This window comes from Oncorhynchus clarkii, chromosome 13, assembly GCF_045791955.1.
Source record: "Oncorhynchus clarkii lewisi isolate Uvic-CL-2024 chromosome 13, UVic_Ocla_1.0, whole genome shotgun sequence".
NCBI lineage: Eukaryota > Metazoa > Chordata > Actinopteri > Salmoniformes > Salmonidae > Oncorhynchus > Oncorhynchus clarkii.
The window spans coordinates 19,073,049-19,098,163 of NC_092159.1; the positions used below are offsets into that span (position 1 = coordinate 19,073,049).

A 25,115-nucleotide genomic window follows, 5' to 3' on the forward strand; every position below is an offset into this window, starting at 1 on the left:
GAGTGATAGACTCAGAGTAGCCTCCTTCTAGAGCCAGGGCCTTGCCTTGATCCCCTTACTCCCTCGACACTGTTCAACCACCTTATATTAAATTCAGGTGGAAAAAGTGTGGGAGCGCTCTGCTCGGTGTGGTGGTGCTTTCCCCCTGCACTGCAACTAAGAAGTAAGTGTCTTTCTCACTAGGTCTCTCCCGGGCCCACATGACATATTACAGTGTGATGAGTTGAGGAATTGAGGGTCTATTTCTTTCATTAAGAAATGATTCCTCTGATAGATGGAAAGGGGGAAGGAAAGAGAGAGAGAGGTGGGGGGAGTACTTATGCATTCGGGAAATCCTTCATTCCCATTGAATTCAGACTTTAATTTATATTCATGAAGCCCGAGATGGCAGTATTTCTTGGTGAGAGGAAATGGCCCTAAATATTTAAGTGGTATTGCTACTGTACCTCAGGAGTAAATGTCAGTTGGCTTAGAGTATCTTTACTGCACCTAATGTCTCTAGAGAGTTTAAAACAGCAGGTCTGGGACAAAGTAGCACATCCGGTGAACAGGTCAGGGTTCCATAGCCACAAGTAGAAGTGTTAACTGGGGCAGCAGCACAACCAGGTGGACTGGGGACAGCAAGGAGTCATCAAGCCATGTAGTCCTGAGGCTCAAGTCCTCCGAGAGAAGACAGAAAGAGAGAGAGAGATGGCGAAAGAGAGAACATTTGAGAAAAAGAGAATTAAAGTAGAGCATTGCAGTAATCTAATCTAGAAGTGACAAAAGCATGGTTAAATTTTTCTGCATCATTTTTGGACAGAAAGTTTCTGATTTTTGCAATGTTACGTAGATGGAAAAAGGCTGTCCTTGAAACAGTCTTGATATGTTCAGGGACCAAAGTAACGCAGAGGTACATTAAAGTTTTATTTGAGACGACTCTACAACCATCAAGATTAATTGTCAGATTCAACAGAATCTTTTTTTGTTTCTTGGGACCGAGAACTAGCATCTCTGTTTTGTCCGCGTTTAAAAGTAGAACATTTGCCGCCATCCACTTCCTTATGTCTGAAACACAGGCTTCCAGGGAGGAAAATTTTGGGGCTTCACCATGTTTCATCAAAAAATACAACTGTGTGTCATCCGCATAGCAGTGAAAGTTCAAATTATGTTTACGAATGACATCACCAAGAGGTAAAATATATAGTGAAAACAATAGTGGCCCTTGAACCGAGTCTTGAGGAACACCAAAATGTACAGTTGATTTGTCAGAGGACAAACCATCCACAGAGACAAACTGATATATTTTCGACAGATAAGATCTAAACCAGGCCAGAACTTGTCCGTGTAGACCAATTTGGGTTTCCAATCTCTCCGAAAGAATGTGGTCATCGATGGGATCAAAGGCAGGTCTAGGAGCACGAGGACAGATGCAGAGCCTTGGTCTGACGCCATTAAAAGGGTAATTTACCACCTTCACAAGTGCAGTCTCAGTGCAATGATGGGGTCTAAAGCCAGACTGAAGCGTTTCATATACATTGTTTGTCTTCAGGAAGGCAGTGAGTTGCTGTGCAACAGCCTTTTACATAATTTTTTGAGAGGAATGGGAGATTTGATATAGGCCGATTAATTTTTAAATATATTCTGGGTCAAGGTAGGGCTTTTTTCAAGAGAGGCTTTATTACTGCCCCTTGTCGTGAGTTTGGTACACATCCGGTGGATAAGGAGCCGTTTATTATGTTCAACATAGGAGGGCCAAGCACAGCAAGCAGATCTTTCAGTAGTTTAGTTGGAATGGGGTCCAGTATGCATCTTGAAGGTTTAGAGGCCATTACTATTTTCATCCATGTGTCAAGAGATATAGTATTTAAAAACTTAAGTGTCTCCCTTGATCCTAGGTCGTGCACTCGGGACAACTGATCTTTGGAGAATTACGCAGATTTAAAGATGAGTCCATAATTTGCTTTCTACTGATTATGATCTTTTCATCAAAGAAGGTCATGAATTTATCACTGCTGAAGTGAAAGCCTCTTGGGGAATGCTGCTTTATAGTTAGCTTCGCGACAGTATAAAAGAATGGAACATTTTGGAATGTTCTTGTTTTCCTCAATTAAGTTTGAAAAATTGGATGATCGAGCAGCAGTGAAGGCTCTTCGATTCTGCATGGTACTGTCTTTCCAAGCCTGTCGGAAGGCTTCCACAGTTTGGTGTGGCGTCATTTCCATTCCAATTTTCTGGAAGCTTGCTTCAGGGCTCAGGTATTTTCTGTACAGCAGGGAGCTAGTTTCTCATGAAAAATGTTTTTTGTTTTTAGGGGTGCGACTTCATCTAGGGTATTACACAAGGTTAAATTGGGTTCCTCATTTAGTTGGTTAACTGATTTATGTACTCTGACCTCCTTGGGTAGGTGCAGGGAGTTTGGAAGGGCATCTAGGAATATTTGGGTTGTCAGAGAATTTATAGCACTGCTTTTGATGATCCTTGGTTGGGGTCTGAGCAGATTATTTGTTGCGATTGCAAACGTAATACAATTGTGGTCCGATAGTCCAGGATTACGAGGAAAACCATTAAGATCCACAACATTTATTCTAGTGGACAAAACTCGGTCTAGAGTATGACTGTGACAGTGAGTAGGTCCGGAGAGATGTTGAACAAAACCCACTGAGTCGATGATGACTCCGAAAGCCTTTTGGAGTGGAACTGTGGACTTTTCCATGTAAATATTGAAGTCACCAAAAATGTGAATATTATCTGCCATGACTACAAGATCCGATAGGAATTCAGGCAACTCAGTGAGGAATGCTGTATACAGCCCAGGCCTGTAAACAGTAGCTATACAAAGTGATTGAGTAGGCTGCATAGACTTAATGACTAGAAGCTCAAAAGATGAACACACAGTTGTTGTTTTTTGTAAATAGAAATTTGCTATCGTGAATGTTAGCAACACCTCCGCCTTTGCGGGATACGCGGGGGATGTGGTCACTCATGCCTCATTTAACACAGTGAATTCATCAGGCTTAAGCCATGTTTCAGTCAGGCCAATCACATCAAGATTATGATCAGTGTTTAGTTCATTGAGTATCACTGCCTTGGAAGTAAGGGATCTAAGATTAAGTAGCCCTATTTTGAGATGTGAGATATCACAATCTCTTTCAATAATGACAGGAGTGGAAGAGGTCTTTTTTCCAGTGATATTTCTAAGGCGAACACCACCATGTTTAGTTTTGCCCAACCTAGATCAACGCACATACATGGTCTCAATGGGGATAGCTGAGCTGACTACACTGACTGTGCTAGTGGCAGACTCCACTAAGCTGGCAGGCTGGCTTACAGCCTGCTGCCTGGCCTGCACCCTATCCCATTGTAGAGCTAGGGGAGTTAGAGCCCTGTCTATGTTCGTAGATAAGATGAGAGCACCCCTCCAGCTAGGATGGTCTATCACTCCTCAGCAGGCCAGGCTTGGTCCTGTTTGTGGGTGAGTCCCAGAAAGAGGGCCAATTATCTACAAATTCTATCTTTTGGGAGGGCAGAACACAGTTTTTAGACTCTGCTGTAGAGCTCATCACTCCCCCTAACTGGGAAGAGGCCAGAGACAATTGCTCGATGCCGACACATCTTTCTAGCTGATGCACCTGCTGAAGCTATGTTGCGCTTGGTGACCTCTGACTGTTTCATCCTAACATCGTTGGTGCCGACGTGGATAACAATATCCCTATACTCTCTACACTCAACAGTTTTAGCCTTAGCCAGCACCATCTTCAGATTAGCCTTAATGTCGGTAGACCTGCCCGCTGGTAAACAGTATATGGTCACTGGATTATTCGTTTTAAGTCTAATACTACGGGTAATGGAGTCGGCAATGTCTAGGGTTTTCAATTTGTCAGAGCTAATGGTGGGAGGCTTCGGTGTCTCAGAACTCGTAACAGGAGGAGGAGAGAACAGCTCGGCCTCGGACTCTGACCTGTTGCTTAATAACCTGTTTGGTATAGGGGGCAGCATTTTCACGTTCGGATGAAAAGCGTGCCCAGAGTAAACTTCCTGCTACTCAGGCCCAGAAGCTACTGTATGCATATTATTAGTATTGGATAGAAAGCCCTCTGAAGTTTCTAAAACTGTTTGAATGATGTCTGTGAGTATAACAGAACTCATATGTCAGGCGAAAACCTTAGAAAAATCCAACCAGGAAGTGGGAAATCTGAGGTTTTTAGTTTTTAAACTCATTGCCTATTGAATATACAGTGTCTATGGGGGCATATTGCACTTCCTAGGGCTTCCACTAGGTGCCAACAGTCTTTAGAACGTTGTTTGAGGGTTGTACTGTGAAGTGGGGGTGAATGAGAGCTGATTCAACCAGAGGTCTGCCAGAGTGGCAGGAGCTGATCACATGCGCACCCGTGAGAGCAACCTGCATTCCATTGCATTTCTAAAGACAAAGGATTTCTCCGGTTGGAACATTATTGAAGATTTATGTTAAAAACATCCTAAAGATTGATTCTATACATCGTTTGACATGTTCCTACGAACTGTAATATACATTTCTGAACTTTTCGTATGAACTTTTGCCTGGACTTGCCCTCGCCTCGTGAGTTTGGATTTGTTTACTAAATCCGCTAACGAAAGGAGGTATTTGGACATAAATTATGGACTTTATCAAACAAAACAAACATTTAGTGTGGAACTGGGATTCATGGGAGTGCATTCTGATTAAGATCATCAAAGGTAAGTGGTAAGTGATATTTATAATGCTATTTCTGACATTTACTGACTCCACAACATGGCGGGTATCTGCATGGCTTGTTTTTGTGTCTGAGCGCCGTACTCAGATTGTTGCATGGTTTGCTTTTTCCGCAAAGCTTTTTTGAAATCTGACACAGCGTTTGCATTAAGAAGAAGTATATCTATAATTCTGTGCATAATACTTGTATCTTTTATCAAAGTTTATTATGAGTATTTCTGTAAATTTATGTGGCTCTCTGAAAATTCGCCGGATGGTTAGGAGGCACAACATTACTGACCATAAAGCGCCAATGTTAACTGAGATTTCTGGATATAAATATGAACTTTATCGAACAAAACATACATGTATTGTGTAACATGAAGTCCTATGAGTACCATCTGGTGAAGATCATCAAAGGTTAGTGATTAATTTGATCTCTATTTCGGCTGATCTATTGGCTGGAAAAATGGCTGTATGTGTTTTGTGACTAGGCTCTGACCTAACGTAATCATATGGTGTGCTTTCGCTTTAAAGCCTTTTTGAAATCGGACACGATGGGCAGATTAACAAGAAGTTAAGCTTTAATTTGGTGTATTGCACTTGTGAATGTATGAAAGTGACATATTTCGAAAATATATTTTTTAATTTCACGCTCTGCCTTTTCAGCGGAATGTTGTCGAGAAGTTTTAATGGGGAGAACCGGTTGAAAGTTTCTGTCGGCTGAGCATTCCTACAGCATTTCCTTCCAGAAGCCATGAGAAAGTTTTCCAGCTGCGGGGACTGTGTGAGGGGATTTATACTACTATCTGTACTTATTGGTGTCACAGACGCTGTTTCATGCTTTCCTACACTTAAATTATCCTTGCCTAAAGATTGCGTCTGAAGTTGAACTTGCAGCACGGCTATCCTCGCCATAAGAGCATCGTTTTCCTGTATATTATGAGTACAGCAACTGCAATTAGAATCCATAATGTTAATGTTGCTACTTAGCTTTGGCTGGTGGAGGGCCTGACGAAGCACATCCAAATAAAGCATCCGGGATGAAAAAGTTGAATGAAAAAAGTTGAGCGAAAATTAACAACAATATATAAAACGGGAATTAAAAAGTAAAAACCGTAAAGTTGGCAGGTAGCAAAGTAAGATTAGCAACAAAGTGCACGGCAGCACGTAAACAGGTCTACAATTACACAGCCAAATTAACGGAGAAAACATTTATTATAAATTCAAGAGAATAACCCATTAATTAAAGTACAGTTTAGGAGTGGGGTGTAACACATTGTAAGACTCAGAACATGACATCAAAACCCGTCCAATAATGTTAACGAACAGTAACACATACCAGTTTTTAAAATAGAAAAAACAGCAATCATTAGGAATTATTCATCAATTACCATGTGAATAGTTTCACAACTTTAAATGAAGTTAAATAAAGGTTAAAAAAATACAAATAAATAAGCTTAAAGTTTTTTTTAAAGGTGTATGTTTTTAACTTAACCAGTTCATAACATGTAATATGAATGTCAGAATTAATAAAAAATAATTAATCTAGTGAACAATAACTCATTAAACTGTTTGTTTATTGTGTGTGTGTGTGTGTGTGTGTGTGTGTGTGTGTGTGTGTGTGTGTGTGTGTGTGTGTGTGTGTGTGTGTGTGTGTGTGTGTGTGTGTGTGTGTGTGTGTGTGTGTGTGTGTGTGTGTGTGTGTGCGTGCGTGCGTGCGTGCACATGTGGCCTACCAGTGGGAAAGCTGGGGGTGTTTCTTCAGTTTGAAATCTGGGGTGATAGTTGACAGGGCAACTCGGAGGTCATGCTGGCTGTCCAGTTTGTTTCTGCTTTTACTTTTCAGCACAGCCATAGCAGAGAAGCCACTTTCACACAGATAGGTAGTGCTAAACGGTAGCATGATTCTGATTGCATGACAGGCGAGAGCAGTATACTCCCCCGCTAAGCTTCACCAGAACTGTGGCAGTGTCATTTCCGGGACACGCATGCTTAGTCCAAGATCAAATGACAGCTCCACCAGCTGATCCTCTTCGTTGCTCGGCAACGTGACGCTTCCCTTCTCCACTCAAAAGGGGTCTCTTATCCAGTCGTCTTGTCTCCTGTTCTGCTCCAGGAAGTAGTCGCAAAACTTTCCTTGCAGCTTGACAAGATGCTGTTTAATGGTTTTTTTGAGTGTGTCGCCGTGCGCTTTGTTAATCAGATTCTGAATCTCGAAATCAGCATTGAGAAACATGTAAATTTACCCAAATGATAAGCTTCATATTGAAGGCATCAACTTAGTCACTCTGTTCAAATATCTGCCAGGTAAGCAACCTGTGCGAGCCATTCCTCACAATCGAAATGCTGCGTTTCCGGAATAAACGCAGCAATCTCCGCCCGAAGCTCATAAAAGCGACCCAACCCCTGGAAAGGCAGCGGACTTCTGCATGATAAAGCACCTACTGGTGCTCACTCCCCATATCCCTACAGAAGGCCTGGAAACACCTGCTTTTAGTGAAACTCTTTTTGATATAGTTGACACACAGGCACCATGTCCTTCGCTGTCAATGCCTCCCTGTGTAGGAAGCAGTCGGTGCTCTCTCCAGGATCCACTTTACTACTGCAATGTGCTTTCCTGTCATGGCAGCTGCCACATCAGCGGTCACACCTACGCATCCATCCCGGACCTGTTCAACGGAGCCCAGGTGCATATCAATTGTGTTAAAGACAGCCTCTGCAGTGGTGTTGGTGGGCAAATCAGCACTAAAAAGGAACTGCTCCTCAAAGTTATTATCCCACACGTGTCTAACATAGACCATTTCAATTGCATGGTTAGCCACATCTGTGGATACATCAAGCTGCAGTGCACAATGGCCATTTTCACTGATGCGCGATGTCTGGCACGCTATGTCCTCAGACATGTCCTGGATTCTCCTCCTCATGTTGTCATTGGATAGGGGCATAGTTTTAAGTTTGTTGGCGGGTGACTCTACCAAGATTTCAGTGCACACATCTATCGCAGCAGGGAGTATGAGATTCTCTGCGCTGGTGTGTGCTTTTTTTGCACATAGCAATGTGCTGGCCCTCAAGGTATATGTAAGAGGGGCGTACTTGTGGGCAGAGAAGTCAGACGCAGGAGAGCAAAAACTGTGTTTCCAAACTGCTCAGTTTAATAACAAAAAAAAGGGTACATAACCCGACGCACACCAGGACAGACGTGCACAAGCACTTACAAATAAACAATCCCCGACAAGGACATGAGGGGGAACAAAGGGTTAAATACATAACATTTAATTGATGGGATTGAAACCAAGTGTGATGGAAGACAAGACAAAACCAAAGGAAAATGAAAGAGGATCAGCGATGGCTAGAAGTTTGGTGACTTCGACCGGCAAATGCCGCCCGAACAAGGAGAGGGACCAACTTCGGCGGAAGTCGTGACAGTATACCGAAAGTGGCTTTTCTTGTACGGTGCATACCTTCTTCAATGAATCTTGTGAGGACACCAGATATTGACATTTTCTTTAAAAAAAGGTCAGCTGTCTTATCTTTGTGGCTTGGATGCTTGGTGTCCAGATGCCTTTTCATTTTGAAGGGTTCCATACTCTTATTAGCTAACAGCTCGTTGCATAGGATGTCTACACTCACCCTGCCTGTCTTCAATATATGTAAAAGCATATTTGATGAAGTCGGGGATGTATTTTCTCTTCCTGACAGGAACCCGGTTGTCTGCCTTGTTGTTGACATGAAGAGGGAGCTGTACGTTTAAAAAACGTAAAAACTTGCCCATGATTTTACTCTGACAGCTAGCCTACATGAGTTAAATGACAGCTAACTATCCACATGTGCAATGCCTGCAGGACACATCTGCATAGTTAGCTATCAATCAAGATAGCTGTCAGAAGAAGATCTGTATTATCTGATTGGCCGCCACATTTAAAACAAAACAATGTTGCAGAGTGACATTTTTATTGGATCAGTGTGTGTGTGGCGGTGTGTAGCGGTAACGTTGTGAAAGTAAGCAACAATATGTGGTGATGCCGTATCCTTTCAAAAAGTTTCAGTGTGGCTGTTACCTTTCAAAACATTTTTTTATTAAACGTTTTATATTCTTGTAAAAGTCCCACGACCCCTTAAAATCCACCCCCGACCCCACAACCCCCCCGTTGAGAATCCCTGGTTTACACCATCCTTAGTGTGTTGACATTCACCTGAACTAGAATACAATACATTGCTGTCCAGACCATGACGTTTACCCTATTATTCATTTTGGATTTGGTGGCCCTCTGAGTCACACATGTAGCCACGGACACAAAGCGTGACATGCAGATTAGCTAGTGATCACAGGACACTTTGATAGAGAACTAGAAGTGTCCAGAGAGTGTCAACAACGGACACCAACAAAAACCTGAGTGACCTGATCTATACCACAGAAGACCTAACCCATTCCGAATGACATTTTGTCAAAGGATTGTGGGCCATTACAGTTCCACACAATAGCCTCCACTGTTATCCATTTTCTGCCATTTTATTCTACCTTTCTTTATTCTGCTTATTCATAGTTGATAATTTTCTGGGTATAATGGTGAGAAATATACCACCAGAAGCCTTTCCCCACACACAGCCAACCTTACCGTGTTTTCACACTCTGCTTCGCTTAAACAGATCGAGAAAGAGAGAGACACAATAATCGGTTTTACATTTTGCTATTGTTGTGTTTGTTGCTGGACCGGAGTCCCCTTGTGCTAATGCAGTGTAACAAATGAAGATCCCAATTGCATTGCGTTACAATGTGCCACGAGGATGCTGGGAGTTAGTTGTGCTTGCTCGCAGGGTATGTGCGGGATAAGTGGGAGAGTTTGGTCGCAGCAGCAGCTGGAGCCCCCAACAACACTTGTGGTGTGTGTGTGTATGTGTGTGTTGATCCTAGGGAAGTGCCAGATGTATCCCACCTGATTAGACCTGCTGTAGATACTCTAGTGACAGAGTACTCACACACAATAATACACAGAGAGAGAGAGAGAGAGAGAGAGAGAGACACACCTCATTAGCAGTAACAGGCAAACACACTGCTCTCACGGTGGGGCGGAACATGATGCAACCCCAATGTTGGGCTGGTGATGACTGCTTGTGTCTGTGTGTGAATGTAGCCCAGCAGTATGTTGACTAGTGTACCTGCCACCCTACTGTCTCTTGATTACTACACTGCCTCGACCTCCCTGTCGTTCTCTCTCTCCTTCACACACACACACCACAGGAGTCAGACACTCCCAGTGGTGTTATGTAACATGTCAGACTCAGGATGCACGCTAATGTAGATGTGTCACACACCGGCTGTTGGACTTTGACAAAAACAAAGAATGATTCCCTGCCTGGGCCCATGCATGCTGAGTGCTGATTACAGTGTGGTACTGTGGTTTTGGGGCATTGTATTAAACCCGATTTCAACAATGATATGTATTTAAGTCTAGAATAAACACAAGTACAATCATCTGGCTGGGCTCTCAAATATAATTTAATTGTGTTTTTTTTTAAATAATAATGGTGTTTGGGACACTTCTTTCTTTTTTTGTTCTGTCTTTCCTTCTTCATCAATAGTCCTTACTTTAAACTTGACTTGTTTTCCAGGGTGACTCAATGAGAACCAACATCCAACTGGATTTCAGAGATGGCACGGAAGTCTCCTAATCCAACCTGAGCTGGATTGAAGAGGGGATCAGATAAAAGATGGATATTCCATTTCTCGGCCTTGGCGGAAAACACTCTGGGATTTGATTCCACCACCTTGCATCTCCATGTTATATGGACGTCACCTGTATACATTAATCTATTGTGTCAGGTCTATTCAATTCCAACAATTGAGGACTGAAGTTTATTTTGTTTCAGTTTCTACTGTACTTGGTAGATAATTGGTCAGTTACTGTGATGTCGGCCAAAGATTGGGCACAGTGGTCGCTCACCTGGTGACCAAGGTTTTAAATCAGTCCCTGATTGGAGGGAAAGGATGGAAAACAATTGTGCTCTGGTTCTCAAGGATCATAATTGAATATCTCTGCCTCATATTTCTCTGTAAATAACCACCTTACTAAATATACAGCAGTGGACAATGGAGCCAGTTAAAGCCAAAGTACCAGAATGCTCTGCACATCGTGCTCTCTCGCTCTTTTCATCTTGTAATGAACAAGCCAGCCAAATGTCAAGTACATAATAGTGACAAATATAACATGCTTATGTCTAAAAGGCGTCAAGAATTATCCAGCTCTTTCAGGTGCAGTGTTTGAATTGCCCCCTTGTCTCTTGATTTGAAAAGTGAGGCTTTCGTCAATTAATGAAGGTGCCATTTTGAGGTCATTTACAGCAGAGAGAGAGAGTGCAGGTGATGCTTTTAATGCTGGCCAAGCATGATGCCACCACAGTTTTACAATTGGAATATGTTTATCACCAAACACAACCTGTCCAAATGACTCACATCACACACGCACCTGCACACACACACACACGCACACACACGCAAATACATATCTGCATAAACACTTGAAAGGGACACAGACACAGATACTGTCACGCCCTGGTGTTTTTTTTATTAATTTGGTCAGGCCAGGGTGTAACATGGGTTTTTTATGTGGTGTGTTTTGTCTTGGGGTTTTGTTAGGTATTGGGATTGTGGCTTAGTGGGGGTATAGTCTATGGCTGTCTGGAGTGGTTCTCAATCAGAGGCAGGTGTTTATCGTTGTCTCTGATTGGGAACCATATTTAGGCAGCCATATTCTTTGAGTGTTTCGTGGGGGATTGTTCCTGTCTCTGTTTGCACCAGATAGGCTGTATAGGTTTTTGCGTTACGGTTCTTGTTTTGTTCGTGTTTATTTGTTTATTAAACATGTATCAAAATTACCACGCTGCATTTTGGTCCGATCCTTGCTACACCTCCTCTTCAGAGGAGGAGATAGAAGAAAACCGTAACAGATACACACACTTTCTCTCTTTGTCACACAGACACAAAACAGACAGACACTGCATGCGCTTGAAAGTTCAGATTAGGATAACGATTAGTCTCAGTTAAAGAGGATAAGAGTTAACAGAAGCTCAGCTGGAGTTTTACTGTTTAAATACCGTGTTATATCTCTCCGCTATAGGAACCTTCACCACTTAGATCATGGTAATGCCAGGTCCACCCACGTCAGCTCCCATTACGGTCTCAGCATGGCAGACTACAGTAGTACTCATAAGGTATCATGTCAAAAACATGATAAAGCATGTTTTAAGTCTAGAATAAATCTTGTTCTTCAACTAAATTCCATCAAAACTATAAAAAATTATGACAGTTATGATAATTGTTGAGGAAGTTTTAATTAAAAAAGATATTGGTTCCCAATTGGGACTCAACCCTCCCACGTTCAGCTGAAACGGTGGCGCATGGAACGCAAAAATATTCTTAGAAATATTTAACCTCCACACATTAACAAGTCCAATAGCTCAAATGAAAGATAAACACCTTGTTCATCTAGCCAGCAAGTCAGATTTCTAAAATGTTTTACGGCGAAAACATAGTACATATTTATGTCAAACCACCACCAGACACAGCTCATTTGAATAGCCAAAACATGCTATCAACAAAACGCAGGATTAAAAAATAAATCATTCACTAACCTTTTGAAAATCTTCATCAGATGACAGTAATAGGACATGTTACACAGTAAATTTTTTTTTTTCAATAATATGCCATTTATATCCATAAATGTCCATTTACATTGAGTTCATGGTCAGAAATTACTCAAAAATGTCCGCAGGAAATCTAGGTAGCGCGGCAAGATAACGTAAATAGACATCATAAACTTTGACTAAATATACATGTTCTACATATAGTTAGAAAGATACACTGCTTCTTTATGCAACCGCTTTGTTACATTTATTTTTAACGTTACAGAAATCGCACACTATTCAATATGCTGAGACGGCGCTCAGATACAAGCTACATTTCTCCGTAATGTTGGAGTCAACAGAAACACAGATTTAAGCATAAATATTCCCTTACCTTCGATGGTCTTCGTTCAGAATGTTGTGGAAGGCTTCATACTTACCCAATACATCGTTTGGTTTCAAGTCTTGCGTCTTTGTATTAGCTACTGCTAATAACATCAGCTGAAATGCACCCAAAATGTCCTCTGGTCCGGAAAAGTTGTGCATTAAAACAGGTCAAACTAAGTGCAGAAGCAAGCTTTATGATGTTTTTAACACACAAAACAAATTTCAATTCAATCGGTCATCGTCTGCCCTTCTCTTGAGTGCTGGAACAAAGGAATGGCTGGGACCAATTCGCGCCACAACGCACAACATATTTTCTCATGGCACGCACTAATTTCACTCCCATAGGGCCAGTTCTCGCGGGATTTGAACGATTAAAAGCTCTACTGAATGAGAACATCTAGTGGAAGACATAGAAAGTCTCCCCAGAATCATAACTGGTTGGGAAGGGTGGGGGCGATGACGTCAAAGTTGCTCCAACTTTCATGACCACAAAAACTAGTTTGGAAGAATGCCTGCCCTGTGAGTTCTGCTATACTTACAGACATAATTCCAACGGTTTTAGAAGCTTTAGAGTGTTTTCTATCCAATAATAATTATTATATGCATATATTAGCAATTTTTGACAGATTTTTTTTTCAGTTTACTAGGGGTACCCAATCCCTCCAAAGGGGGCATATGTCTGCCATATCTTTAACAGGTTTTAATTTACCTTCCCTTTTCAGCTAAAGTAGTCTTAATCAGAAGAAGATTCCACACACTACCCCAGTGATCATGATAAGTGATACTGGCAAGCGCAGTGTGTCACACCCTGATCTGTTTCACCTGTCTTTGTGGTTGTCTCCACCCCGCTCCAGGTGTCGCCCATCTTCCCCGTTATCCCCGGTGCATTTATACATGTGTTATCTGTTTGTCTGTTGCCAGTTCATCTTGTCAAGCCTACCAGCGTCTTTTCGCGTACTTCTGTTTCTTGTTAGTTCTCCCGGTTTTTGACCATTCTGGCTGCCCTAACCCTGGGTTCCCTCTTCTAATGCTGAGCTGTGTTTGCGGTGCCCCAGTATGTTGGGAAGGATCTGCCATCAGAGAGCTGCCTTCCGTTCTGTACCTTATGGACTGCCCTGGATTACCCACCCCTGCCTGCCCTGGATTACTGACCGCTGCCTGCCATGACCCTGAGCATGCCTGCCATTCTGTACTTTACGGACTGCACTGGATTACTGACCTCTGCCTGACCTCAACCTGTCATTTGCATGCCCCCTGTTTCGTAAATAAACATTTGGTATTTCGAACAGTCTGCATCTGGGTCTTATCTTGAGGTCTGATAGTATGAACTGGCCCTGACTGACCCAGCAGACTCTGACCAGCTCCGCAACGACGTCTCCTCCCAAGGAGACACCATTGGAAGGCTTCGTGGTCTTGTGGAAGGTTTCCAGACCTTGGCCAAACCCCATGACCGCGCTTAGGATACATTGCTGGAGCAATTCCGCGGGTTGTCGGTTAGGCAGCCTAGTATGATGGTAACCTCCCAGCCCCTCAGTAACCCGGCTCAGTAACCTTGCTTCTCTCCCGTCCACCCCGGCTTCCAGAGAACCCAATTTACTTCCTCCGGAACGCTTTGCTAGAGAGTCGGAAACCTGCCGGGCATTTCTCGCTCAGTGTTCCCTAATTTTCGAGCTGCAGCCCTCCTCGGGGGAGAGTCTGCCCGGAAGTTACTCCAGCTTTGGCAAAACTCCCACAATGTGGCAGACTGTGGTGGATTTCCGCACATTTGGCGGCTGAGAGTGCCTGGAACCCGGAATCCCTGTTCGACATGTTCCTGCACGGATTATTGGAGGAAGTTAAGGACGAGCTAGCAGCCCGGGAACTACTGACGGATCTCGACTTGTTCATTGCCTTGACCATCCGGATGGATGGGCGGCTACGGGAATGTAGGAAGGAGAAGAGGTCTGATTCCACCTCGCCTCCAAGGCATCCCGGATGAATCCGACTTCTCCGTTTCCGAGAAAATCCGAGGCTACACGAGTTCCCCCGAGAGTCTCTGAAGTCTCCCGATTCATGTCTTCCCGAGCCGATGCATCTAGACAGGGCTTGGTTGTCTCCTGTGGTGGTTAACTTCTTTACTTTCAAATGAGGAGAGACAAACTTATCTCATAAGTTAGAGATATACTAAAACTAAATCTTTATTCACTTATTAACTTCTTGGTGACGGGGCAGTATTTTCACGTCCGATTGAAATGCATGACCAAATTCAACTGCCTGCTACTCATCCCCAGAAGATAAGATATGCATATTATTAGTATCAGTTTGAATCATGTCTGTGAGTATAACATAACTTATTTAGCAGGTGAAACCCCGAGGACAAACCATTCAGATCTTTTTTTTTTTAGGTAACTCTCTTTTCAATGAGATTTCATTTGTAATCCAGATTTCTAAGGGACTTTCTTGCAGTTGTTACCGTTTCCACTGGATGTCAACAGTCTTTAGAAATTGGTTGAGGTTTTTTCTTTGTGCAATGAAGAAGTATGGCCATCTTGAACGAGGGTCACTTGAAGTGTACTGTTAGAAAGAGGCGTGTGACCAGAAAGCATGCTTCAGTTTGTTTTCTTCCTGTATTGAACACAGATCATCCCGTCTTCAATTTTATTGATTATTTACGTAAAAAAATACCTAAAGTTGTATTACAAAAGTAGTTTGAAATGTTTTGGCAAAGTTTACAGGTAACTTTTGAGATATTTTGTAGTCACATTGAGCAGGTTGGACCCGGTGTTTTTCTGGATCAAACATGCCAAATAAATGGACATTTTGGATATATATGGACAGAATGAATCAAACTAAAGGACCATTTGTGATGTCATAGTCGTGATATTACCTTAGCTGAACTGGTTCTAAGTCTTATGGGGAGGATGTTTGTTGTAGGGTTTTACTCAAGTCAGAACTTCTGACTACTTTAAGTGGGAAGTTCAAGGAGAAGGTGAAGGGATAATTACCTGAGTGTGATCATCCATTTTGTCCATGTTCCTTCTTCCTCCAGGCCGGTGATCAGCTTAGACTGGAGCATCCAGTACACCTTCACCAGCAAGGGAATGAACACTGATATGGTCCAAGCGTCTTCAGAAAACGCCATACTGCAAGACACCAAGACGATAGCAGTACAGGGTAAGGATCAGTATGACCTCTCTCTCTCTCTCTAATCAGATTATTCTGCTTGATGTAATACAATTAGCACATCTAGCAGTCATCTCACTTAGTATGCAACAGTTGAAAGTACTTCAAATTTGAATATGTAAGGATATATACAAAAGGCGACATTTCCATCTGAGAAAGCAAGCAATCATCTCCTCTTGTCAAATCATGAGCACACTAACACACTCACACTCACACACACCAACATCCCTGTCAAATTTCCCACCCATCAGAAGGCAGTTAGAGGAGGGACACAACCAGAACAAAGGACAGTGGGGAATGAGGAGGATACCTTGAGAATAATGCACCTAGATCAGGGGCTGAATTAACGGTCTATTTCTGTTTCTCCCCTGGGTGTCTCTCTCTCTCTCTCTCTGACAGAGTTCTTCAAATCTCTGCTTTTATCTTTCTCCGCTAATCTGGACGAGTACAACCCTGATGTCCCTGAGTGGAGACAGGATGTGGGGAGAGTCATTAAGAAGGCTCTGCTCCAAGTAAGTGTGAATTCCTTCCTTCTCTCTTTTTCTCCCCCTCTCTCATTTTTTTTTTGTCCGCTCAGACACTTCGGCGTTGGTCCTCGGGCTGTCCCGTGATTTGTTATCACACAGGTGCGAGAGGCTCGGCTTCTTCTTCCCAAGGCGAGGCAGCTTGATGAGCACTAATAACTTATTTTCAGAAGTCGAAGCGATGAAATGCGTTCTTTGGAATTAGCCTGGAATGAAGGAGATCTTAGGCATTAGCGTGACATTGGATGTGCATAATAACTGCGGAGGAGAGCTAGCTCTGATATGACATAGTTAAGTGTGTTATTCTTCCACTTTGTGTGGAGGTTTAGGCTTATAGCGTGCGACTTGTGGTCTCTCTGTGTCTTCACCAACTCCACAGTGGATTTGACATGAGAAGTGACTCAGGTGAGCTAGGCTGAGAGCCAGTGGAGGGAGCTACTGTGATAGAGGTCAAAGTGAGGCTTTGTGAGGGATAAAGTGCACTTTGTCACTTGAGATCCTGGGAGCCACATAGTATGTTCATGGCAGTGTAGTATAGCACCAGTCAATTGAATTGTGTTGAACTGAGGGGCACACTCAGTTATAGAAAGCTCTGGATCTACCGTGGGCTATTAATTGCTAGCCTCAATATAGTGTTACAGCATCTCTTTTCATACAGAAAGTTTTGTTTTCAAAATGTTATGCTCTACAATAGATACTTTATTTTTTGGTTCTCTATTGAGTTTATGAACACTAGTTCATGTGTCACATACTCCTCCATATACAGATATACAGTTTAATCCTATCAAACCATCCCTCCCTTCTCTAAAAGAAAATCATATTAAGGCATATTAATCCATTAACTGCTCTAGTTGACATAGGGTTCATAGACTAGATATTGAGCAACAACAACAAAAAACATTTTCATGATTTATTTGTATACTCCTGCTGTTCGCGTTCAGTTCACCTTCAAGATAAAACATATTCCATCGTGTCAAAGTAAACAACTTCACACGATAAAGCGAAGATGAGGAGAAGAAGAAGGGGCATCAACATCACAATTAAAGTCAGGGCCCATTAAACTGTACTGTTGCCATACTACAGTACAGCTCTATGGCTGACAATAGTGGCAGCCAGGCAAGGCTGCACTTTTGCTCCTCAGCTGATTCCAACCCAACGCCGAAAAGAGGTTTGAATGGAGAGTTCAGAGGCTGGGTCAATGGCTTACTGGTGCTCTTCCATGTTGTCCCTAGGAGGGGTGCGTCACTTGAGTGGGTTGAGTCACTGATGTGATCTTCCTGTCCGGGTTGGCGCCCCCCCTTGGTTTCGTGCCGTGGGGGAGATCTTCGTGGGCTATACTCGGCCTTGTCTCAGGATGGTCAGTTGGTGGTTGAAAATATCCATCTAGTGGTGTGGGGACTGTGCTTTGGCAAAGTGGGAGGGGTTATATCCTGCCTGTTTGGCCCTGTCTGGGGGTATCGTCAGGCGGGGCCACAGTGTCTCCCGACCCCTCCTGTCTCAGCCTCCAGTATTTATGCTGCAACAGTTTGTGATGGGGGGCTAGGGTCAGTCTGTGATATCTGGAGTATTTCTCCTGTCTTTTCCGGTGTCCTGTGTGAATTTAAGTATGCGCTCTCTAATTCTCTTTCTTTTTCTACATTTCTTTCTTTCTTTCTTTCGGAGGACCTGAGCCCTAGTACCATGCCTCAGGACTACCTGGCCTGATGACTCCTTGCTGTCCCCAGTCCACCTGGTCATGCTGCTCCTCTAGTTTCAACTGTTCTTCCAGCGGCTATGGAACCCTGACCTGTCCACCGGACGTGCTACCTGTCCGAGACCTGCTGTTTTCAACTCTCTAGAGACAGCAGGAGCGGTAGAGTTACTCTGAACGATTGGCTATGAAAAGCCAACTTACATTTACTCCTGAGGTGCTGACCTGTTGCACCCTCTACAACCACTGTGATTATTATTATTTGACCCTGCTGGTCATCTATGAACATTTGAACATCATGGCCATGTTCTGTTATAATCTCCACCCGGCACAGCTAGAAGAGGACTGGCCACCAGGACTGGAGTTTTTCCTAGCCACCATGCTTCTACACCTGCATTGCTTGCTGTTTTGGGTTTTAGGCTGGGTTTCTGTACAGCACTTTGTGACATCAGCTGATGTAAGAAGGGCTTTATAAACACATTGATTGATATGATTGAGTTCAGTAATAAGTTAACCCATTTCCTCCCCCTGAAAATATGGAAGATGACCGAAGGCTCCCTCTCAGGTTCCAAACAGTGACTGTTTGCAAATTCATTTATTTTAGTATGTTACACAGAAGCTCCCCGGTGGTTTCACCACCAACCGTTAATTCACCTCTGTGTGGTGCAAGAGGTTAACATGTCCTCTTTTTTCCCCAAGAGAGTGCACTTCTTCCGGGCATCCCTTCCCTTTGACCACTGTTTCATCTTATTTACTTAGCTTTGCATACAGTAAGACTGTGAGGAAGCCGCTCCAAAAGCATTTGCTGTTAAAATATTAAAGCAACAAGTTACAGTCCTGCAGAGGTGGTTTTTCAGTCGAATTTTGGCTTGGACAATGTTCTCTCCAAAATGTTTACTCATCTGACTGTATGACTCACCTACTCTCCTCCCTTAACCCAGATCAGATTTTTCACTTCAACCAATGAGTTTGGGGAGCATAAAATGCCAGCACTACCCAAGCACACAGAGCCAGAAGGCTTTTTAGACTACCGATCGATTGCAAAGAGAACAAACATGGCCTGAGTGTATTGATTTTTACAGTGGCTATTGCATCCCACCCCCTTCCTTTTCCCTCTCCCATTCCTTCCATGCCTCTTTCCCCTCATTGTGAGTCATTCCCTTGCTCTGTATTTGTCCACTACTTTGCTACTCAAATAGTGATTTTAAGGCTGATAATTGATGTTCGTCAAGTGTATGTGACTCGTCTACTATGCCACTCCATTGTCCGCCGATAGGGCCATAGAGTACCCATAAAAACATTAGTGGCTTTTAAAATGGACACTGATTGCTGGTTGGAACTCGTGCCTCGCTGGTAAATCCAAAGTCGATGAAGCATTTAGTAGTAGCTATTTTGAAGGCATGGAGAAACAGTTGTTTGGCAAGACGTACTTTTCCCATCGAGAAATAAATACACTTTTGCGAAAACATGGAGATTGAGATTGGGTTGAAAAAAGGATAACACTTTATTTGACACCTAGGGTCATAACACATTAGGACACGGTCATAACCATGTCATAGGAGGTCATAACAGCTGAAACAACTTGTCATAAACTGTGTCATTACATATTGCGTTATTTTAAGGCTGGTTATGACACCTACATAAGAGTGTTAAAACCCGCTAAACCTACTACACAAAGCAAACCGTTCCATTACACCGTAGCCTACTTGTCAACAGTATGTTTATGTTATATTACATTTTATAAAATGTACCATATTAAATTGCAAACACACATTGATGTCAGACATGTACCTACCCCAATGCTCTGTTGCTCATGACTAGGATGAATGCAGGAGCAGATTTCAGGAGCAGGACAAGACACCCACTTTGTGACCGATGACTGACATAAGAGCACGTATGTGATAGGTCTATCTGGCTTATATGATTATGATAGTTATTATGCTTCTTGACAGTGTCATGAAGTGTATTTTCTTAGTCCAAGTAAAGTTACACCGGATTGTCATAATGCTTCATGACAGTGTGTATTTTCCGTAAGTTATTCAAAATATGATGAAAGAAATTCGTTACAACAGCATCCAAGAATTTAACTCTAAATTGTATTATTTATTTAAATGTGTGTTTTCCCTGCCAAGAAGCTTCCTTTCCCTTGGATGCAGCAGATTAACATAAATCAGAAGAGTGTTCTACAATGCAGTGACAACGCTAAAGAAAGCTAAAAACCTAAACTTGTGTTGTTATGTGTTAATAACATTGAGACTACGTTACCCAGCAGGCTATGCGGAAGGCAGATGGTTGAAAAATGCCTTGCATGGCTAAACATGGAGTTTTCTTGCTGAAGTACATGTTCATTAAAAGTAGTTAAACCTACGCCCCTGTTTGTCATTATATAAGGAACAAACATAACACATACCAAATATACTGTATATGGCAATAGCAACCACGTTCACACTTTCTCAAATACATTACAATCATGTTTTCTCAATATTTTCATAACATAGCTAAAGCTAGCTCTCAACTATTCATGTAGCTAGCTACTTAACAGTTAGCTACCATCGAGTTAGTGTTTGTTTAGCTAAGGTTAGCTTCCATACCACTAACTATGGTGGTGTTCAAAACAATTAATTACATGCATGCATTGTTGAAGCAACAACAGTACATCTGATTCACTCTCTCTATATAGTGCTATTTGTACAAATTAATTATAGAAGTCTTCCGTATTAAATGCAACAAAAACCCGTGGACAACTAACAACATTAGCTAGCTATTGTAGGCGCTAAGTATACATGTATATAATGTTGTGAACAAAATATGGATTTTTGTTGTTGCTGTAAGTGCAATAATATTAGCCAAATACGCATATCACATACATGACTGTCAGTCATAAGTTCCAAAGAGGGTATTTTGTCCTTCTCCTGCATTCATCAAAGTCATCAGCAACGGAGCATTAGACTAGGCACATGTTAGTGTGTACAATTACAAGTGTGTACAATTACAATGGTAGTAAAATTGCCAATTTTAGGACATTTTCTATACCATACTATTTACAAGTAGAATGGATTGGTTTGCCTTGTGTGGTAAGTTTTGTGGGCTTTGACACTCTTACATGTAATAAACACACATTCCTGAGTCGGTCATCTTTTCAGTTTGCTGCAGCTAGCGACTGGAACGAGCTGCAACAAACACTCAAACTGGACAGTTTTATCGCAGTTTCTTCATTCAAAAACTCAATCATGGACACTCTTACTGACAGTTGTGACTACTCTGTGTGATGTATTGTTGTCTTTACTTTCTTGCCCTTTGTGCTGTTGTCTGTAATCAATGATGTTTGTACCATGTTCTGTGTTGCTACCATGTTGTTGTCATGTTGTGTTGCTACCATGCTGTGTTGTCATGTGTTGCTACCTTGCTATGTTGTTGTCTTAGGACCCTCTTTATGTAGTGTTGTGTAGTGTAGTGTCTCTCTTGTTGGGATGTGTGTTTTGTCCTATATTTTTTGTCCTATATTTGTCCTATATTTATATATGTATTATTATTTTTTTTTTAATCCCAGTCCCTGTCCCCGCAGGAGGCCTTTTGTCTTTTGGTAGGCCGTCATTGTAAATAAGAATTTGTTCTTAACTGACTTGTAAACATATACAGTACATGTTAAAAGTTTGGACACACCCACTCATTCAAGAGTATTTCTTAATTTTTCGATGATTTATTTACAAATCAAGGCATACTTAACCAGCATAGTTACCACAGCATTCTGGTTTGCACTTAGTGGGACTATCATTTGTTTTTCAACAGGACAATGACCCAAAACACACCTCTAGGCCATGTAAGGGCTCTATGACTAAGAAGGAGAGTGATGGAGTGCTGCATCAGATGACCTGGCCTCCATAATCACCTGACCTCAACCCAATTGAGATGGTTTGGGAGGAGTTGGACCGCAGAGTGAAGGAAAAGCAGCCAACAGATGCTCAGCATATGTGGGAACTCATTCAAGACTGTTGGAAAAGCATTCCAGGTGAAGCTAATTGAGAGAATGCCAAGAGTGTGCAAAGGGTGGCTACTATAAAGAATCTCAAATATAAAATATATTTTGATTTGTTTAAAGCACATTGTTTTTAGGTGGAGTCAAGGCAACCATTTGAAAATAGCAATTTCACACTACCACAGTCTTTTAAATTTAGGAGATTAAAAACAGGGCAGGCTCTCATAATGCACTATCGTTGCTGTGGATCTACCCATAATCCATAGCCGGATTTATTTACTGTTGAATAAACTTGGCGGTGGAGTCATCCCTTGTACCAGCACTGTTGTTTTGGGCCTACACTACATCATCACACAAATCAGACAAAATAAATACAATTTGGTGCTGCATTCTTATTATTATTTGTAAAAAAAAAATCACCTTTATTAAACCAGGTAGTGCAGTTGAGAACAAGTTCTCATTGACAACTGCGACCTGGCCAAGATAAAGCAAATCAGTGCGACAAAAACAACAACACAGAATTACACATAAACAAACGTTCAGTCAATAACACAATAGAATAATATATGTACAGTGTGTGCAAATGTAGAAGAGTAGGGAGGTAAGTCAATAAATAGGCCATAGAGGTGAAATAATTACAATGTATTATTAACACTGGAGTGATGTGCAGATGATGGTGTGCAAGTATAGATACTGGGGTACAAAAGAGCAAGAGGGTAAGTAATAATATGGGGATGAGGTAGTTGGGTGTGCTATTTACAGATTGGCTGTGTACAGGTACAGTGATCGGTAAGCTGCTCTGACAGCTGATGCTTAAAGTTAGAGAGGGAGATATAAGACTCCAGCTTCAGTGATTTTTGCAATTCGTTCCAGTCATTGGCAGCAGAGAACTGGAAGGAAAGGCAGCCAAAGGAAGTGTTGGCTTTGGGGATGACCAGTGAAATATACCTGCTGGAGCACGTGCTACGTGTGGGTGTTGCTATGGTGACCAGTGAGCTGAGATAAGGTGGGGCTTTACCTAGCAAAGACTTATAGATGACCTGGAGCCAGTGGGTTAGTCAACGAATATGTAGTGAGGGCCAGCCAACGAGAGCATACAGGTTGCAGTGGTGGGTAGTATATGGGGCTTTGGTGACAAAACAGATGGCACTTTGATAGACTACATCCAGTTTGCTCAGTAGAGTGTTGGAGGTTATTTTGTAAATGACATCGCCGAAGCATGGAAGCATGAGTGAAGGAGGCTTTGCTGCGAAATAGGAAGCCAATTCTAGATTTATTTTTGGATGGGAGATGCTTATTGTGAGTCTTGAAGGAGAGTTTACAGTCTAACCAGACACCTAGGTATTTGAAGTTGTCAACATATTCTAAGTCAGAACTGTCCAGGGTAGTGATGCTAGTCGGGCGGATAGGTGTGGGCAACAATCGGTTGAAGGGCAATATGGGCCACTGGAAGGGAATAGTTTTTAGACAATGTAGTGGTGCCAAATCTCTTTATTGTAAACTGTGGTCCTGTATAATACCATTTTGTTTTCATCAAATTGATTATGGTAAAGCATATGCATTTATGATACATAACCCTATTGTAGCAGACTGTTGTGATGTTAAATGTATATCTCAACTGTACTCCATGGGTGTTATTAGTGACACAATAATATACAGTATGGGATCAATATTGGCAATGAAGCAAGAAAAGCTCCAAGGCGTTCCCAGATTAGCCTTTATTGTATTGCTCTGTTCTTGTTATGTTTAACGTCCGTCTTCCTCTACCCTCTGTTACAGCACCCTTGGTGGATTCCAGCCCGAGACACAGCAGTTCAGCCATGCTGATGCTCCCATCAGCAGTATTCCTTGGTTTTATCAGTGTTTCTCATCTACAAATTCAAGAGGTATGTACTGTACTGTGTGATTATATCCTTGAACACTATATCGCAGCACTGCACTAATCACCTGTCATCATCATAAATAATGCATACATAATAATATGCTAGATCAGTAGGGCCTGCAGCAATCAACTGTGAACTAAAGATGTTCCTTTGAAGTACCTTTTTTAATTTTCTTTAATTTTAATTACTGGGGTTTCACTACAATGTCTTATCAAAAGCTCTTAAACTGTTGTTTCACATGTGGCTGACTCATTGGTGCGTTTGTTTCCTTGTTTCCTTCTGAAGATACACTACTCCTCCTTTTTCCTACCAGTTAATTCCATGTAAAGAAACAATGTAGACTTTATAAACACTATGTATTGTATACACTGCAGGTCAAAACTCAATTTTTTTATACATGGATATATGACCCATATGTGTTCTAGTCCAATAAAATTAATTTGGACAATGTATGTGAAATATTGGGGGGGGGGGGGGGGGGGATCTTTCTCAATAAGGAAGTTCAACATGACCAAATCAGCAACTTGCTAATAACACAATAAACAACGATTTATCACACCATGTATCTTATGTTTAACCCTGGTGTCCATCTCCTTCTCCATGACTTCTTTGGCCGTAGAGAACTCACTGAGGGTGATCTTATGCGTGCTGTCACTCTGGTTGACCGAACAATGTATATGTTAATCCAGGGGATTTTTCTGCAGATTGGTAAATGTAGACAGACAACAGACATGTTACAATAGGGAATGACTATTTAATGATGGTCCGTCCCTTCGGCAGCATTTCTCAAAGATTTATATTCCACTTTTTGTTCAGAGTTTTTTGACAATACTAAATTAACCCCTGGACATGTTATTATCATGAAGCCAATAGATATTTAAGAAAATCTATCCATCATTAAATTCCCATACGACATCAATGTCTAATTGTGATATAAGGCTGTAATCCGAAGGCATGCACATTTAGCATACAAATCTTTCTCCATTTATATTTATGATTAGAAATATGTGTTTCATCCACTCGTATTACAAGTCATTTTGTTATTTAATTGTTGTGCTTTGTCGTGTGTCACATTTCAATAAATCTGTTTCCTCTTTAGATTCATGTGAGAATTTCCATATCCATAATTGATGTGTTTTACGCAGACTTTTTCACCATTTAAATAATTCAGCTACTA

General features: G+C 41.9%; 1 protein-coding gene and 1 pseudogene across 1 annotated transcript; both read left to right on the forward strand.

Moving 5' to 3' along the window:
- Positions 1-10,547, forward strand: part of LOC139423511 (VPS10 domain-containing receptor SorCS3-like) — a 391,895-nt pseudogene extending 381,348 nt beyond the window's left edge.
- A 3,963-nt stretch (positions 10,548-14,510) lies between these two features.
- On the forward strand, positions 14,511-23,981 carry LOC139423512 (VPS10 domain-containing receptor SorCS1-like). Its single transcript, XM_071175118.1, has 4 exons — positions 14,511-14,644; positions 15,732-15,856; positions 16,265-16,377; positions 23,835-23,981. Exons 1-4 carry the CDS (start codon positions 14,511-14,513, stop codon positions 23,880-23,882), a joined length of 420 nt encoding a protein of 139 aa, XP_071031219.1. The 3' UTR covers positions 23,883-23,981.
- Positions 23,982-25,115: the final 1,134 nt, after the last annotated feature.

What these genes read in the sequence shown, in the direction of transcription:
- LOC139423512 (XM_071175118.1), top strand. Translation starts at nt 14,511, where the DNA reads ATGTTCCTGCACGGATTATTGGAGGAAGTTAAGGACGAGCTAGCAGCC. An exon ending in GAATGTAGGAAGGAGAAGAG is followed by an intron (nt 14,645 to 15,731) that starts GTCTGATTCCAC and finishes TTCTTCCTCCAG; the next exon opens with GCCGGTGATCAGCTTAGACT. An exon ending in CAAGACGATAGCAGTACAGG is followed by an intron (nt 15,857 to 16,264) that starts GTAAGGATCAGT and finishes TCTCTCTGACAG; the next exon opens with AGTTCTTCAAATCTCTGCTT.